General features: G+C 35.0%; 3 protein-coding genes across 3 annotated transcripts in view; 1 reads left to right on the top strand and 2 right to left on the bottom strand.

Annotated features, from left to right (window-relative positions):
• Positions 1-3,429: 3,429 nt before the first annotated feature.
• On the bottom strand, positions 3,430-16,865 carry LOC127178496 (serum paraoxonase/arylesterase 1-like). The gene is made up of 4 exons (XM_051131402.1): positions 16,782-16,865; positions 9,914-10,042; positions 9,218-9,761; positions 3,430-3,568 (listed from the first exon to the last, which is right to left on the bottom strand). Exons 1-3 carry the CDS (start codon positions 16,851-16,853, stop codon positions 9,600-9,602), a joined length of 363 nt encoding a protein of 120 aa, XP_050987359.1. The 5' UTR covers positions 16,854-16,865; the 3' UTR covers positions 3,430-3,568; positions 9,218-9,599.
• Positions 3,565-6,202, bottom strand: LOC127178497 (serum paraoxonase/arylesterase 2-like). The gene is made up of 9 exons (XM_051131403.1): positions 6,126-6,202; positions 5,883-5,953; positions 5,590-5,645; positions 5,318-5,483; positions 5,052-5,178; positions 4,771-4,969; positions 4,572-4,655; positions 4,246-4,374; positions 3,565-4,090 (listed from the first exon to the last, which is right to left on the bottom strand). The coding sequence occupies exons 1-9, from the start codon at positions 6,200-6,202 to the stop codon at positions 3,929-3,931; spliced, it is 1,071 nt and encodes a 356-aa protein (XP_050987360.1). The 3' UTR covers positions 3,565-3,928.
• Positions 15,697-19,072, top strand: part of ywhabl (tyrosine 3-monooxygenase/tryptophan 5-monooxygenase activation protein, beta polypeptide like) — a 16,991-nt gene continuing 13,615 nt past the window's right edge. Inside the window, exon 1 of the mRNA XM_051131401.1 lies at positions 15,697-15,849. The gene's annotated coding sequence lies outside the window, so the exon portion shown is untranslated. The remainder of the gene's footprint in view (positions 15,850-19,072) is intronic.

The following is a 19,072-nucleotide window of genomic DNA, read 5'->3' as shown; positions in this document are numbered from 1 at the left end:
AGATTCAAATCAGATTGACAGTCCACCATACCAGGGTGTCACTCAGCCAATTTTAGGACTATCTGATGTAGCATTACACAATAAAAGCCATCCAAAAACTCATATATAACCAATTTTGTCTTTGATTTTGAAGAGCTCTAAAACCAAACCAGATTCAATTCAGATTAACAGTTTCTTTATTTAGAGCTATTCCAAAGTAAAGACAAAACTGGTCATGTATGAATATTTGGCCAGCCAGTCCTCAAACAGGCCAAGTGACACCCTAGGGTAGTGGATTGTCAGTCTGAATTGAAAATGGTCTGTGGAGACAGGGAATTTCTTCATTTAGAGCTATTCAAAACCACAGGCAGAATATGAGTTTTTGGAGGACTTTTATTGTGTCAGTCCTGAAACTGGCTGAGTAACACCTTGGGGTGGTGGACCGTCAATCTGAATTGAAACTGGCCTGTGCAAACAGGGTTTTTTTTTTTTTTTTTTTTTTTGAGCTCTCCAAAATCAAAGACAAAAGCGGTTTTATATGAGTTTTTGGAGGGATTTTATTATGAAATGATACATAAGATAGTCCTGAAACTGTCTGAGGGACACACTGGGGTGGTGGACTGTCCGTCTGAATTGAAACTGGTCTGTGTAATCACGGAATTTCTTTTTTAGAGCTATCCAGAATATAAGACAAAACTGGACATATACAGTATGAGTTTTTGGAAGGCTTTTATTATGTAATGCCACATCAGATAGTCCTGAAACTGGCTGAGAGACACACTGCGGTGGTGGACTATAAATCTAAATTGAAACTTGTCTGTGCAATCACGTTGTTTCTTTTTTAGAGCTATACAAAATGAAAGACAAAACTGGACATATATGAGTTTTGGAAGGCTTTTATTATGTAATTCTACATCAGATAGTCTTGATACTGGCTCAGTGACACACGCGGGTGGTGGACTGTTAATCTGAATTGAAACTGTTCTGTGCAAACAGGAAGTTTCCTTTTTTAGGGCTATCCAAATTCAAAGAAAAACTGGTTATATATATGAGTTTTTGGAGAACTTTTATTTTGTAATGGGACATTTGACAGTCCTGATATTGGGGGAATGACATTCTGGAGTGGTGTACTGTTAATTTAAAGTGAAACATTTTGTGGAAACATGGAGTTTTATTTATAATAATAATGTGAATTTACATATAAAAATGGTTATTTGCATGTTTATTAACGATCCCAGCTGAGGAAGAAGTGTCTTATCTAGCAAAACGATTGGTTATTTTCATTAAAAAAAAATACAATTTAAATACTTTTTAATCTCAAACGCTTGTCTTGCCTTTCTCTCCCTGAACTCTGTGTATTCTGACTCCAATCGTATTTTCTCCCTCAACTTCAAAAATCATTTCAAAATCATCCTACATCGCTGCAGAAGTACTGACACAGTCTTTGCAAAGTAAACATGCAAAGAAGATCAAACACCCTTAACAAAAAAGGTAAAACAGTGATATAGGATGATTTTGAAGTTGAGGGAGAACATGAGATGGGAGTTTTTCGACATACCCTAACTGTCATGAAATGGAACAAAAACAGTCCAGGCAGAGTAAGACTCGACTGAGATCGTTTACAACTGCATTTGGGATCGTTTGAAGCCATTTAAACTGCATTTTGGAAGTTCAAAATCAGGGCACCATATCAGTCCATTATATGGAGAAAAATGCTGAAATGTTTTCCTCAAAAAAAATAATTTCATTACGACTGAAGAAAGAAAGACATGAACATCTTGGATGACAAGGAGGTGAGTACATTATATATGAATCTTTGTTTTGAAAGTGGACTTCTCCTTTAAGTCGAAATCATGTTTTGGAGAGATCGCTTTAACCTGCTGCAACAGTGTAAAAGTATCTCAGTTCCGCTGTAAAATTACTGACTTGGCAACACCTTGCCTTGTATTCGTATTATACGCGCTTTGGACGCCCCATAAGTATCTTGTATAATAGGCCTGTATCTCTATATGGGAAGTCACATTTTTCCCAGAATGTATTGCTGTTTTCTACCCAGGTGAAAAACAAGTGCACTTCCAAAATGTACTTAAAGTGCTCTGTTTTCACGCACTAATTGTGTACTCAATATGCTAAAAAAAATTATACTTTAGTACTTCTTAACATAATCTTCAGAACATCTGAAATGTGCTATTTTGGGACACCATGAACTAAAATGTGTTTGCAACATACTATCTCTGTATTAAAAAAATGTATTTAGAACTAGATGTGTTCAAGTGTTCTACAAGTGGTAACTAAATACATATTTTGACAGGCAGGCACGACTGACTATCGTAATGTTTGGACCGAACATTTTATGGTCCTACGCCTTCCACAGATGGTAAATACATGGCCCTGCTGAAAAAGTCATCCAGCCTGGTCTTAGCTGGTCAGCAGGCTGGTTTTAGAGGGATTTTGGCAACTTCCTTAGCCAGGGTTGCCAACTTTTAAGTTCAGTTTGGAGTGAGATTTTTTTGTTTTGGAGTGGGGGGTTGGGTTGGGGGGAGGGGGTGGCGATTTTGATTCCATATCTATTTATATGTATATACTGTACATATAAGGGGATAAAAATGCAGCTGAGTGCTTTTTTTTAGCACCATTTTAAACTTGGTTTAAAATCCGTATTTGCTTGCATTCATTGTGTGTACTTATATGAGTATCATTAAAAAAAAGGATGTAAGTTATTAACTTTTTAAATTTCACATTTAAAAATACAGTGTTTAATCAGTTCTAAATATTTATTCAAATGAAAAACTTAAAAATAAGTAAGCAGGTATGACCTGCAATATTCTAAATACACGTATATTTAGTAAAGAGCCATACAGGTACCTCGTGAGTAAACCATGCCATTACAAATGAAAAGGATTTTTTTCCCCGACCACAAAATGACTCTAATTTTCCTATTTGCATTGGAATTTAAAACCCTTTTCTCTATTTAAGCTTATATACTACACTAATTGTAATATAAGTAATAGACATATAAAATAATATATATATATATATATATTTGAAGTCATTAATGGACCATAATTATTAGACAAATAGTATTTAGTACTAAATGATCTCCTTAAAAATTATTGAACTAAAATATAGAACATTTATTTAACTGAAAAATAGTTAAGCTGTATGGTCACATTATAAGTAAGCAATACCTGAGGGTTAAATACAAGAAAACCATATTAATCTTACGAAAATTAACCATGCTTTTATTATAGTAAAAGTGTAGTAAGTTGCATTTAACGGTCAAATTCATTTAATAATATTTAGCATCTGTGTACTTCAGCAGTCACATGTTTTTATTAAAAACAGCTGTTGCTACAATGAGAACAAAAGGGGACATTTATAGTCACCGGCAGTTTGCAAAATTTTGTACAATTTACAAAATTACAAAAAAAAAAAAAAAAGGTTGTAAATTCATATTTCAGGGGCTAAATATGAGTTACTGGGGTCACTTCAACCCACAGACATCAAAAACAATCTGCGGCAACAGTGTTAAAGTAGCCCAATTCCGCAGAAAAAACATGGATTTGGCAACACTGGTCCAACTCTGAACCTAACTGTTGGTAGGGTGTAATAAAAAAATTGTTACTAACTGCCATTGGAGTGTGTTGGGAAATGTTCATTTGTGTTGCATGGATATCATAAACTGATAATGCAGGCTAATATATGCCAAGTCGGGTGAAGTTCAACCCTTGCTTCAAGCTCACATATCTACTAGATAGATAAGAGTTTACAATCCAAGCAATGTGTGTCAAGCCAAGTAAGTATAGTACAGTTCAAAAGTTGCAATTGTTAATTAAATAAAAAAAATTCGTTTATTAGTTATTCTTGTCTTTGATTTGTGTTGCAAATATCTGGTCTATGAAATGACACAGTTAAGCCAATATTTATTCTTTCCTGTAAGCATTGTACACTATTTAAGGTCACAGATCAGAGCTTTCTGATAAATTGTTCCAATGAGCAGCTTTCCTCCATATGGTGCTGCCACCGAAGAAGCAATGATCATACTGCCGTCATCTGCATATACCTGGGTTACCTGGGGCTTTTCAGATAGGATGTTTTCAATCTTGATAACCTACAGGAAAACATGGGTATGTTATAGATTTGTAACTCAAGAGACAGGAGATAGTGGGAAGAGAAATGGGGAGGAGATGGGAACATGACAGCTCATCATATCTAAGCACTAGGCCATTGCTAAAGCATTTACATATGCTGCATATATTCACACACCTCAGAACCAGGTGGATCATTCGGATCATGAAATAACCATTTGAGACCATTTGGGTGGCAGCCCAACCATAGATCTCCAGATTCACGGTCCACTTCAATGTTGTCACACAGTGAGCCCACATCAACCTCCTGGGTAAGAAAAATTAACAGACAATAGCAGATCGAGTAGTTGTTGGTGATTGTTATTTAAAACTATTAAGTAGATTAATGACTGTTTTATTTGAAGCTAACACAATAAATCTTAAATTCTATTCTTAAATGTATACAAAAATCATTCTGTATGGGATAAAATAAGGTGTGAACATTTCATGTAGTTTAGTATTTACCTTTATATGAGACAATACAGTGCTTTTCTGTATTTCAAAGACAACAATTTTGTGCTTCAGAAGATTTGCCACATATAAATACCTGAAATGATATTATTGATTACACAATAAATGCTTTGATGGTAATATTACACTATGCTGTGCTTTTATCAATGGAAATCTTAAATATTTAAAAAAAAAAAAAAAAAAAACTTGCCTTTTGTCGGGGGGAGATATTTATGCCATTGGCATTCATGAAGCCCCCTGCCACAACCTGCACGGTTTGAGGGCTGTAGTAGACGATGTCACACCAGGGCAAAGACAGAAACGGCTCCACAAACTTGAGAATCCAATTAGTAAAGTAATGATCATTGGTGGCATAAAAGCTTTCGGTCCCCACAGCTACTATATCATTCATACTAACAAATGCAGAAAAATAAACTGGAATTTATACTTTAGGTTTAGGGTTACAGCAATAGTGTGGTTTAAAGAAACACATACTTGGGCAGGAGTTCATGCCTGATGGTCTTAATGTATAAAAGAGCATTTTCATTCTCAACAAATTGAAAAATCTCTACTTGACTGTTGCCTTGAGGATGATTAATAACAAATAGGTACACAGCACCATCTGTAGTGAGAGAAGAATTCATACACTTTTAGGTTCTACCACAGACAATAACTGTACTTGAAGTATAAATAATTCAACATAAGTATACAGAACAAGGAATGCATATTTTCTTATGAATACATGAACAAATATGCCAAACCTTTGTCATCCGTGTACAAACTGATTCCATGTGGATTAAAAGAGTCTTTGTCAAAGTCTCCCTTGATGTTCAGTTCTTTAATTTTTCGTTCAGAATCCAACAGATTCAGGGTGTAAATCCTTCCAGGCTCATCTGAATAAGACGGTATGTCTGGTTGCTTCACGCACTATGCATTTAAAAATATAGTAACATTTAACAGTTCAAATTCATAAAACTTATCTCTTTACAGCTATGTATTTCAACAACCATGTGCTTTTAGTTTTATGACATACCGTGCTCAGAAAGGCCAATCCATTTTCAAGTATTGTGATATCTTCAGACCCACATTCTGTTAAAATAACAAACTACAGATCACCACAACAGTGTCTGAAATATACACATGCTTCTTCAAATGTATTACTAAAATGCTCTTTACTCAGTTACAGAATAAATTATAAAAGCAAAACACTACAAAACTTGAATAACATATTAATTAAGATTGTATTAAGTCCGAATATAACGTCACGTTTTTTGTCATGTAGTAATTACAGTAATTACGACATGGCGTGAATGCAGAATTACTTACCTATGCCCTCTATATGGTGACAGTTCGGAAGGTAGTTTTGAGTAAGTTCTCTGTACCAAAGTGATACATGCCTGTACAGAAGACAAAACATAATAGTCATATAGGTATAAAAGCTATTGCTATGATTATTGTCATGTGCAAAGATTACATATAAACACCAATTAATGTGTCAATAAGTAACAGCAAAGATCACAAAACAGCATGTCAAAGAAAATATAAATATGAACGGACACATCAACTGACCTTAATGTAATGATTCGTTCTCCAATCAAAACTGCAAGTGCTGCAATAGCAACTGAGAGTACTACTAACTTACCCATACTTACTGCCTGAAACTCTTGCACACAAACGCTTTTAACCCTTCAGTGTTGCCATGTCCGCTCATTATACGCAATTTAGGATTTTTTTTTTTTTTTATGTATTTATTTGTTTATGTTTTATGTATGTGGACTACATAAATGTGCAGTTGTTTGTGTTTTTTGGGGTCATTTCCAGAATGACCACATGGTAGAATAATAAAGTGTGACCAAACAATAATCACAGCTGTTAAAGGAGAACTCCACTGTCACAACAACAATTTACAAAAAATGTACTCACCCCCTTGTCATCCAAGATGTTCATGTCTTTCTGTCTTCAGTCGTGAAGAAATTATGGTTTTTGAGAAAAGCATTTCAGGATTTTTCTCCATATAATGGACTTCATTGGTGCCCCAATTTTGAACTTCCAAAATGTAGTTTAAATGCAGCTTCAAAGGGCTCTAAATGATCCCAGCCGATGGAAGAAGGGTCTTATCTAGTGAAACGTCATTTTTTTTCGGAAAATTTTAATTTGTATACTTTTTAAGCATAAAAGCTCATGTAGCACAGGCTCCGGGATGCGCGTCCACAACACTACGTACTCACGTCGAAAGGTCACGTGGAACTACAGACCCAGTGTTTACAAAGCGAACACGCAAAGATTAAGAAAGTGCAAGTAAGGCAAACACTGTTTACAAACAAAAAGTTACAACGATGTCAGACGATTCTGAAGTTGTAGGAGGAAATAAGATGGAGTTTTTCGCCATACCTCACCTTTTTGTGTGGAGTACCCAGACGATGAACTTAGACATGATTCGTAGTGTCGTGGACACGCATTCCAGAGCCTGTGCTACAAGCTTTTTGTATTCTGACTCAAGACAGTTAGGGTATGTCGAAAAACTCCAATCGTACTTTCTCTAAAAATCATTTCAAAATCATCCTACATCGCTGCAGAAGTACAAACCCAGTCTTTGCAAAGAGAACATGCAAAGAAGATCAAACACCCTTAACAAAAAGGTAAAACAGTGATATAGGACAACTTTGAAGTTGAGGGAGAACATGAGATGGGAGTTTTTCGACATACCCTAACTGTCATGAAATGGAACAAAAACAGTCCAGGCAGAGTAAGACAAGACAAGCGTTTGAGATTAAAAAGTATATAAATTGTATTATTTTTTAAAATAACTGATCGTTTCGCTAGATAAGACCCTTCTTTCTCGACTGAGATCATTTACAACTGCATTTGGGATCGTTTGAAGCCATTTAAACTGCATTTTGGAAGTTCAAAATCAGGGCACCATATCAGTCCATTATATGGAGAAAAATGCTGAAATGTTTTCCTCAAAAAAAAATGTCTTTACGACTGAAGAAAGAAAGACATGAACATCTTAGATGACAAGGGGGTGAGTACATTATATGTGAATCTTTGTTTTGAAAGTGGACTTCTCCTTTAAGTCAAAATCGCGTTTTGGAGAGATCGCTTTAACTTGCTGCAACAGTGTAAAAGTATCTCAGTTCCGCTGTAAAATTACTGACTTGGCAACACTGTGCCTTGTACTCGTATTATACGCGCTTTGGACGCCCCATAAGTAGCTTATATAATGTTGCTGTTTTCTACCCAGGTGAAAAACAAGTGCACTTCCAAAATGTACTTAAAGTGCTCTGTTTTCACGCACTCATTTTGTACTCAATATGCTAAAAAAAAATTATACTTTAGTACTTCTTAACATAATCTTCAGAACATCTGAAATGTGCTATTTTGGGACACTATGAACTAAAATGTGTTTGTAACATAATATCTCTGTATTAAAGAATGTATTTAGAACTAGATGTGTTCAAGTGTTCTACAAGTGGTAACTAAATACATATTTTAACAGGCAGGCACAACTGACTATCGTAATGTTTGGACCGAACATTTTATGGTCCTACGCCTTCCACAGATGGTAAATACATGGCCCTGCTGAAAAAGTCATCCAGCCTGGTCTTAGCTGGTCAGCAGGCTGGTTTTAGAGGGATTTTGGCAACTTCCTTAGCCAGGGTTGCCAACTTTTAAGTTCAGTTTGGAGTGAGATTTTTTTTTTTTTTTTTTTTGATTTGTGGTTTAAAATCCATATTTGCTTGCATTCATTGTGTGTACTTATATGAGTATCATTTTAAAAAAGGATGTAAGTTATTAACTTTTTAAATTTCACATTTAAAAATATAGTGTTTAATAATTTCTAAATATTTATTCAAATGAAAAACTTAAAAATAAGTAAGCAGGTATGACCTGCAATATTCTAGATACACGTATATTTAGTAAAGAGCCATACAGGTACCTCGTGAGTAAACCATGGCATTACAAATGAAAAGAATTTTTTTTCCCCGACCACAAAATGACTCTAATTTGCCTATTTGCATTGGAATTTAAAATCCTTTTCTCTATTTAAGTTTAAATACTACACTAATTGTAATATAAGTAATAGAAATTTAAATAATATATATATATTTGAAGTCATTAATGGACCATAATTATTAGACAAATAGTATTTAGTACTAAATAATCTCCTTAAAATATTAAAAATTATTGAACTAAAATATAGAACATTTATTTAACTGAAAAATAGTTAAGCTGTATACTCACATTATAAGTAAGCAATACTTTAGGGTTAAATACAAGAAAACCATATTAACCCTTATGAAAATTAACCATGGTTTTATTATAGTAAAAGTGTAGTAAGTTGCATTTAACAGTCAAATTCATTTAATAACATTTAGCATCTGTGTACTTCAACAATCACATGCTTTTATTAAAAACAGCTGTTGCTACAATGAGAACAAAAGGGGACATTTATAGTCACCAGCAGTTTACAAAATGTTGTACAATTTACAAAATTACAAAAAAAAAAAGGGTTGTAAATTCGTATTTCAGGGGCTAAATATGAGTTAGTGGGGTCACTTCAACCCACAGACATCAAAAACAATCTGCGACAACAGTGTTAAAGTAGCCCAATTCCAAAGGAAAACCATGGACTTGGCAACATGGGTCCAACCCTGAACCTAACTGTTGGTAGGGTGTAATAAAAAAATTGTTACTAACTGCCATTGGAGTGTGTTGGGAAATGTTTATTTGTGTTGCATGGATATCATAAACTGATAATGCAGGCTAATATATGCCAAGTAGGGTGAAGTTCAACCCTTGCTTCAAGCTCACATATCCACTAGATAGATAAGAGTTTACAATCCAAGCAATGTGAGTCAAGTCAAATAAGTATTGTGTGAAATGATTTTTCACACTATACAGTTCAAAAGTTGCAACTGTTAATTAAATTTAAAAAAATAGTTTATTAGTTATTCTTGTCTTTGATTTGTGTTGCAAATATCTAGTCTATGAAATGACACAGTTAAGCCAATATTTATTCTTTCCTGTAAGCATTGTACACTATTTAAGGTCACAGATCAGAGCTTTCTGATAAATTGTTCCAATGAGCAGCTTTCCTCCATATGGTGTTGCCACTGAAGAAGCAATGATCATACTGCCGTCATCTGCATATACCTGGGTTACCTGGGGCTTTTCAGATAGGATGTTTTCAATCCTGATAACCTACTGGAGAACATGGGTATGTTATAGATTTGTAACTCAAGAGACAGGAGATAGTGGGAAGAGAAATGGGGAGGAGATGGGAACATAACAGCTCATCATATCTAAGCACTACATTGCTAAAGCATTTAAATATGCTGCATATATTCACACACCTCAGAACCAGGTGGATCATTCGGATCATGAAATAACCATTTGAGACCATTTGGGTGGCAGCCCAACCATAGATCTCCAGATTCACGGTCCACTTCAATGTTGTCACACAGTGAGCCCACATCAACCTCCTGGGTAAGAAAAATTAACAGACAATAGCAGATTGAGTAGTTGTTGGTGATTGTTATTTAAAACTATTAAGTAGATTAATGACTGTTTTATTTGAAGCTAACACAATAAATCTTAAATTCTATTCTTAAATGTATACAAAAATCATTCTGTATGGGATAAAATAAGGTGTGAACATTTCATGTAGTTTAGTATTTACCTTTAATATGAGACAATACAGTGCTTTCCTGTATTTCAAAGACAACAATTTTGTGCTTCAGAAGATTTGCCACATATAAATACCTGAAATGACATTACTGATTACACAATAAATGCTTTGATGGTAATATTACACTATGCTGTGCTTTTATAAATGCCTGAAACTCTCGCACACAAACGCTTTTAACCCTTCAGTGTTGCCATGTCCCCTCATTATACGCGATTTTGGATTTTTTTAAACGTATTTATTAGTTTATTTTTTATGTTTGTGGACTACATAAATGTGCAGTTGTTGTCTGTGTTTTTTGGGGTCATTTCCAGAATGACCACATGGTACAATAATAAAGTGTGACCAAACAATAATCACAGCTGTTAAAGTAGAACTCCACTGTCACAACAAAAATTTGGAAATAATTTACTCACCCCCTTGTCATCCAAGATGTTCATGTCTTTCTGTCTTCAGTCATGAAGAAACTATGTTTTTTGAGAATTTCAGGATTTCAGGATTTTTCTCCATATAATTGACTTCATTGGTGCGCCGATTTTGAACTTCCAAAACGTAGTTTAAATGCAGCTTCAAAATTGCTCTAAACGATTCCAGCCAAGGAAGAAGGGTCTTATCTAGCAAAACGATCGCCCATTTTTTTCATAAAATAAAAATTTGTATACTTTTTAAGCACAAAAGCTTGTGTGCTTACAAAGCGAATGCGCAAAGACTAAGAAAGTGCAAGTAAGTCAAACGCTGTTTACAAACAAAAAGGTACAACGATGTCGGACGATTCTGAAGTTGTAGGACAAAATAAGATACCTGTCATACCTCACCTTTTTGTGCGGAGTACACAGACGATGAACTTAGACGTGATTCGTAGTGTCGTGAACGCGCATCCCAGAGCCTGTGCTACACAAGCTTTTGTGCTTGAAAAAAAAGTATACAAATTTTTATTTTTCAAAAAAATGACCTATCGTTTCGCTAGATAAGACCCTTCTTCCTCGGCTGAGATCGTTTAGAGCCCTTTGAAGCTGCATTTAAACTGCATTTTGGAAGTTCAAAATTGGGGCACCAATGAAGTCAATTATATGGAGAAAAATCCTGAAATGCTTTCCTCAAGAACCATAATTTCTTTACAACTAAAGACAGAAAGACATGAACATCTTGGATGACAAGGGGGTGAGTAAATTATTTGTAAATTGCTTTTTCTGGAAGTGGAGTTCTCCTTTAAATATCCTCACCTTTTGTTTGAAACAGTACAATAATGCTGTCATTACTGCTGTTAGTTTTTGTTTTTTTTCACCCTGATTTTGTTTTTACCAGCCACTTCCCTACACTCCCTATTGGATTGATGCACAATGTGCCTTTTTTCCAGGTTTGTGCGCAAAAGACAGATTTACTCTTTTTATTTATTGCTTACATATTCTATGTATATAATACATTGTATGCCTATATGTGAAATATCAATCAGTGAACTAAAAATTTAATATTAGGCTATATATTAATATAGATTATGTTACTATATTATTCTTAAATTAAATTAAATATTAAATACAATTATTGAAAATCTACTATTTATAAGTTTGTCTATTAATTATTATTAATCTATTTTTAAAATGTTTTTATACTGATCAATTTTTTTTTTCATGTTAGCTTATTTTGCTTGTTAATCGTGGTATCTGGCAACCTGCTGTTTCTGTCAAAGCCCACCCTCTCTAGTGCGCGTTGTTTTTAAATTTACTGTTGTGCCTTTCCTCCCTTAATTATGCACTTAATATGCAAACCAACCTTGAGGTGTTTTATTTCATCCAGAAGGTATTTCTGCAGCCTATTATTTTTATTTAAGGGTCAGTCTTAGAAGTTTGTGTTGGTGTATGAAACCTCTGGTTTAGCGGGAATCTCTAAATGGTAACAACCAAAATGGCAGCACTTGTGCTTTTGACATTATTTTTCCATTATATACATTATATAGTTGAAAGCAGTCCTGGGGAGTTCACGTGATATATTAGTAAAAAATATCCAATTCGTGCTTATGGTCACAAAGATCCACTCAGTGCCAATGAAGGATGTTCTTTATCATCAAAAGGCTTTTGTAAGGCGATATATACCGCTGTAGTAACATGAATTGGTCGGTAGTCGGCACTATTACCTATCATTTTCATACTAATTCTCTTAAAATAATTTCCATATATTGTAAATTAGGTTTTTGAGTTATTGATTTGTGCTTTGATTGGTGCAGCCTTTATGTTAGTATACCTCAGCAAGTTTACAGCAATATTCATGGAATATTAAGTTATGACAGAACTCCAAAACAGATTCTGGCCCAAGGTAAAGGTGACAAAACTGGATTGAATGTGATATACAAAATTATTTGAAAGCAGTTATTTTCGTGTGTGCTTTCCGGAGAAAATTCACAGTCAGGCTTATCAATTTACAGTGCATAAACAGTGCTTTATATAACCTAGAAATGTGTATGGTGTGGAGCAAAAATCATAATCAGTTGTATAATCAAGCATGTAAAATAAAGAAATCAATGAATAATTAATAAATGAGTCATTTTCGTCAGATCCTAATCAAATATATAGGTGGTGTAATTTCTTTCTGTCTATTTGATCGCTTTTTTACTCATACGCATGAGTGGTATTCGAATTCAAGCATGGAAATGCTGCAAAACATTATCCTTATTGATAAAATAGACTTTTACTAGTAAGTTCTGCTGGTTTAGAAATCTGAGTCATGATGAATTTCCTTGAACCAGTACACCACATTCTTCTATTGATATCAGCGGTGCACTAGAAGCCTCTTTGCCTGCAGGTGCCACATTTAGCAGCATGATGTAACTGCTTTAAATCTGTAGTATAAGACTTATTGTGATAGAGTGTAGATACAGTCAAATGTAGCTGATGAATGTACATGCCCAATAACTATTTTTTTTTGTATTATTATTATTCAAATTGTTTCAGTGTTTTAGATTCAAATGTGTGTATAAGTAAGAGTATATTTTAGCTGCTATAACTATTCACCATACCTTGAACCTTGAATTAAAAATGTTAACAAATAATTTCAGATGAAGTTGAGGAAATCACTGCTTGACCTTTCATGTCAGCTAACCCAACGAATTTGCATTGTTAGGTAACTGAGGTTTCTGATATGTTGCATGACTCTTTACTGTTTGAAAATCACAAAACATGTCGGAATAAATTGGTTCGAAGACATAACTTGGTTGTTTTACTTTATGGGAATCCTCATGGGAAACTGACTCTTACCACAGCAAAAGAGAAGACAAAGCCAAGTGTGAACTTTAATATGTAAATCAGCATACTTAAATGTGTTGTTTGGTGGTGTCAGAAGCCTTTGTATTCCTGTCATCAAGATATTATATCGTGAGCATAGGGCAAAATACTTTAAAGTAAACTATGTGTTTGACAATGGCAAGCTGCAAAAACATTACTGGAAAAGGCATCTACACCCTTTGCAGAGAATTTTGTTTGATTCAGTAACATTGTTCTCTGCATAGTTTTCTCTTTTTAGTGCACTGACATAACTACACCGTAGTGTTTGATGAAGCCACAGCTTACCTAAGTCAGTGACTCTCACGTTACTTTGAGCTGTCATGGTCTGAGTGCTTTACTGGGGTGTGGCTTTAAGTAAACTGAAAAACCTGCCCTGCTAGTTACACAGCAGACTCTGTAATCACTGTTACCTTCAAGTGCTGTTGCATTTATTAGCTCTCTCTCTCTCACACACACACACAGGTTGCAGAAGTGCTTCGGTGCACCAATAATACATAGTTTTGCCCTAAAATAGGTTACTGAATTTATATCTGATGGGAGGACATGTGACAATGTAGAAAATAGACTCATTCCCCATGGAAACAAACTGGAGTAGTGCAGAAATAGCTCCTCTTCTACCAAGCAAGCTCGGTATGACCTGTGTTCTAATTTTGCTCATGATGGTCTCTTCGCTGTCGCCATTCCACAATTTTCAGAAGAAAAACAATTTGTTACAACTGCCTAGTTGCAAATAGAAATAGACTACCAGTCAACGGTTTTGGAACAGTAAGATTTTGAGTGTTTTTTAAAGAAGTATCTTCTGCTCACCAGGCCTGAATTTATTTGATCAGTACAGCAAAAACACCAAAACTCTGAAATATTTTTCCTATTTAAAATAACTGTTTTCTATTAGAATATATTTTAAAATGTAAGTTATTCCTGTGATTTCAAAGCTGAATTCTTAGCATCATTACTCCAGTCACATGGTCCTTCAGAGATCATTCTAATATTCTGATTTGCTGCTCAAAAAACATTTACTATTATGATAATGTTAAAAAATGCAGAGTAGAATTTTTTCAGGTTTCTTTGATGAATAGAAAATTGAGAAGAACAGCATTTATTTTAAATAGAATCTTTTGTAACATTATAAATGTCTTAATCATCACTTTTCATCAATTTTAAAGATTTAAAGCATCCTTGCTAAATAATAATAATAATAATAAATAAATAAAAACAATTATACTGACTCCAAGCTTTTGAATGGTATAGTGTATAATGTTACAAAAACTTTATATTTCAGACAAATGCTGATCTTTGGATCTTTCTATTCATGCCTAAAACCCCCTTAGCTGTTATAAATTCACTGTAAACCACGGCTTCATGGGACTTATTGCTTTTATAAAACGGTTATACCATATACCTAGTAAGGTTTCACAAAATAAAACAGCAAATAAAGTGTAATAATATAAATAAAAACAGTATTCTTCCACCAAAGAACTGCAGTTGTGGTTGCAACAAAGTAGTTGCCAAGCAACACACAAAAGTAAACAAAGGTGTGTGTTTGTAGAATAATTTACAACGGCTTCGAACGCGGCTCAACCAATCAGAATCAAGGACTGGGACTATCCGTTTTATAATACATTTTAAAATATATAGAAAGCAGTTTTTTAAAATAATAAAAATATTGCACAATATTACCGATTTTGCTGTGTTTTGGATCAAATAAATGCAGGCTTGGTGAGCAAAAGAGATTTGTTAAAAAACATTGAATATCTTACTGTTCAAAACCGTTTGACTGTAGTGTATTTAGGCATAGTTCAGTTCATGCCACAGCACATTTAAACTTTTTTTGTGGAGATTTTTTATACACTAAATTATGTGAGGGCACGCACTTTTCTAAACATCTAAATATTTGTCCTTTATAAGCTTACCAACCATCTTATTCATTTGCGCACTTGTAAACATGGAAAAAACTGACTCATCGCGATACTACGCAGCTAATAATACATTTTACGCAAATTTTTATTATAATGATGAAACACAACCCTAAACGCGTAGACCTTGGTGGTATAATTTCTGGAAACAGACGGACTGAGGACATGGAAGGAAAAATGGAGGGAAAATGGTGCACCACTGAATCACGAACTGGCTCTCGTGCAATCACAGACAACGTGAAGTCAGCCGTCGCCTTGGTTACCTTTGACGTCACATGGCCCAGCCTTGTCTCGGCTCCTGGGGCTGGTCTGATTGGAGGGAAACCCCGTGGATTAGCCCGACCGCCCGTGAGAATCAGCTGTGAGCCGCGGTTAGCTTAGCTCCAACAGGACCATCGTTATTCCCAGACACTCAGGTAAGAGAATCCGCTAGATCGGGATAAATCCCATGCTTATTGCTCCCGTTTTTGCCGTTTTGTTATTTGCGACGAGAAATGAAATTGTAACGGCGATGGACGATGCTAGGCACAGAACTGAGCAGCTAGTGATGCTAACGTGTTGAAAATGAACAATAAGCCTTTGCTTGGCAGATCTAGGCCGCCCCTTTTTGTTTCTTCCTCTTGGTATGTTATCTGATGTGGTCGAGCGTACAGTTAAAAATTAGCTGAAATTGCACGTTTTATGGTTTAAATCTTCTGGTCATCAGTTGCAGTTTCTGTGTGCGTCCTTGTGTAAAATAACGTTTCAGTGTATTTTTGGTGCTGAAACAAGCCGAAGGCTTTCTTACATCTCAGTATCACTGTTAATTCAGTCAGCTGTAACTTACTTGGTCCTGCTATGGTAACACATTAAACGGGACTCGGACTAACGTTATATCTATCTTCGATTGTAATTCGGTTGATATTATCAGACGAGCTTTCAGACATCGCCGTCCGTTCGCTTTATCAGTCTCACAACTTGTGTAAAATCATTAAAAACGCATTGGTGTTTTTTTGTTATTACGGATAGCAGCGGTTCCTTTGCTGTGAGGTCAGTCGGCCATGGAAATGGGCAGGGCAGACCTTGCCTTCATCATATGGCTTAGCCACCAAGCTAACTCGGTTTTAACCTGAAAGCAGCGGTAAATTATGTCACCGTGATATTTTAGCTTGACACATTTGATGTGGTGCGGGGCTGGGCTGTTGTGTGTATGCATCGCACAATGAAACAATCGTAATAAACAAGTCGCACGCCTGTGGTCTGATGTTGCTGGTTAAGCTTTGTGTAGTCAGCAAGTCACCTAATAGTGCGACAGCGACGTATATTTTCAAAGCGGATAGTTTACCCAAAATGATCTTTGTTTACTTACCATTAACCGTTTTATTGTTTTTAGTGGAACGTGTTCATTCGAATTTGACGGAGTGACAGCTTCAGCCGCCATTGACGAACACTGAGCATGTTTTTTCCCCCATACAATGGAAATGAATGGTGACTGAGGCTGTCAATCTGCCAAACATCTCTGTTTGTGTTCCGCGGAAGAAAGAAAGTCATGCGGGTTTGGAACAGCTAAAGATGATGTTAAAGGTTTATTTTTGGTGGTGAACTATCTCTTTAAGACATATGTAAAGCGCGTGAATGGGTAGCTATGGGAACTGGGCGTGGTTGAACAGCACATCCGCATATTTCTTCGCACTGTAATGCGACCCTGGAGGGCAAATACTTATGGCATAACTTTTTTTTTTTTTTTTTTTTTTTTTTTTTTTTTTTTGGCGGTGTGCAAGATTGGCAGCTAGAATTTTTTTGATCAGATCTTTTGATGTTTGCAAGGTGCTTTTTGGTTCCTTCCGTTGCTCTTTTGCTTTCACTTTTTGATGTTACACTAACGGCTTTCCATAAATTAGATGAAAGTAATGGTGCTCATAGATGGCACCTATTTGACAGTTTGTTGTAGATTTTGTTGTATAATGAGAGATATATATACATATAAATAAAAATTTTAAGATTATGTATTATATAATGATATAACAAAATCTTAATAGTGTTTTTAAATCGATTTTTATGTTGCAATAACTTCACATTCAGTCTTTGAATTAATGTAGAGACAACATGAAGACAGTACATTTTTAATATTTGTTACTTTATGACTAAACGTGAGAATCACTGATATTACGTATGTCTCTAGAAATTTTTTTCTTCTAATATTTAACCATTGGCTATATCCATTCAACATTACAGTATAATTGAGAGCTTTAAATTTTAACATTTATCACACTTTAATTTTCAATTTCAATTTTGTGCCCTTCAGCAAGTAGGAAATATACAGAAATAGAAAGTTATCAAACACTAAATACTAAATTAAATATAGATGAATCCTTAAAGGAGTTCACTTCCAGAACAAAAATTTACAGATAATTTACTCATCCCCTTGTCATCCAAGATTGATCCATGTATTTCTTTCCTCAGTGGATAAGAAATTATGTTTCTTAAGTAAAACATTTCAGGAATTATCTCCATATAGTGCCCCTAATTTTGAACTTCCAAAATGCAGTTTAAATGCAGCTTCAAATGGCTCTAAACAATCCCAGCCGAAGAAGAAGGGTCTTATGTAGCAAAACGATTGGTCGTTTTCAAAACAAATTGACAATTTTTATACTTAATTTCTATATTTCTATACTTGTATACTTAAAACGCTCATTTTGTCCGTCTTTTGTGTTGAGTCAATACAGTTAGGGTATATCGAAAAAGTGAGCATGCAAAGAAGATCAAACACCCTTTACAAAAAAAAGGCAAAACAGCGAAGTAGGATGATTTTGAAGTTGAAGAAGAAAATGAGATGGGAGTTTTTCGACATACCCTAACTGTTTTGACCCGGAAACACAAAGACGAACTATTTGAAGCTGCATTTAAACTGCATTTTGAAAGTTCAAACTTGGGGGCACCATAGAAGTCCACTATATGAAGATAATTCCTAAAATGTTTTCCTTAAGAAACATAATTTCTTTACGACTGAAGAAAAAAGGCATGAATATCTTGGATGACAAAGGGGTGAGTAAATTATCTGTAAATTTTTCTTCTGGAAGTGAACTTCTCCTATAAAGCTACAAAAGCTATTCATTTCCTCCTTTTCTTTTGTTCATTAATTAATAGACATTAATCACACAAGCTGGGCTATTTGGTAATTTGGCTGCTATTACTTTAAGAGCTGCCACTGCTGAATGTGACGCGGATCTGACACACATGCTCGTAGTTTCAACTCTTTAATATGAAGTGACACAGGCTACAGCGCCTGTGTGTGCAATTGAATCGCATGCTACGACCACAGTATAACTATAACGGCTGACAGGACAGGTAAATTTGCTTTTATTGACATGGCCTGACAACATCTTATCTGACCGCAGTTTACTGTTGTTCCACTGAAACTCTATCGTCACTGCTCGTTTGACTAGCGTCTGGCGCTGTTGTGAAGTTGAAGTTTGAAGTGCATGTCTGAAAAGTCTCTTTCGTCATTCGCAACTAAAAAAAAGCATTTCTTGTCAAGAAAAAAAGAGACAGAATATGCAGTTGTGAGTGAGGTGGCCAACCCTAGCCCCGCTCCTGCGTAAATATTTTTAACGCCGTTAAACTGGAAAAATTAATCACCTATGTAAACGCTAATTTTGA

Source organism: Labeo rohita, chromosome 16, assembly GCF_022985175.1.
Source record: "Labeo rohita strain BAU-BD-2019 chromosome 16, IGBB_LRoh.1.0, whole genome shotgun sequence".
NCBI classification, from domain to species: Eukaryota; Metazoa; Chordata; class Actinopteri; order Cypriniformes; family Cyprinidae; genus Labeo; species Labeo rohita.
Note: the sequence above shows the minus strand (reverse complement) of the source record. Positions and strands in the feature narration are given on the sequence as shown.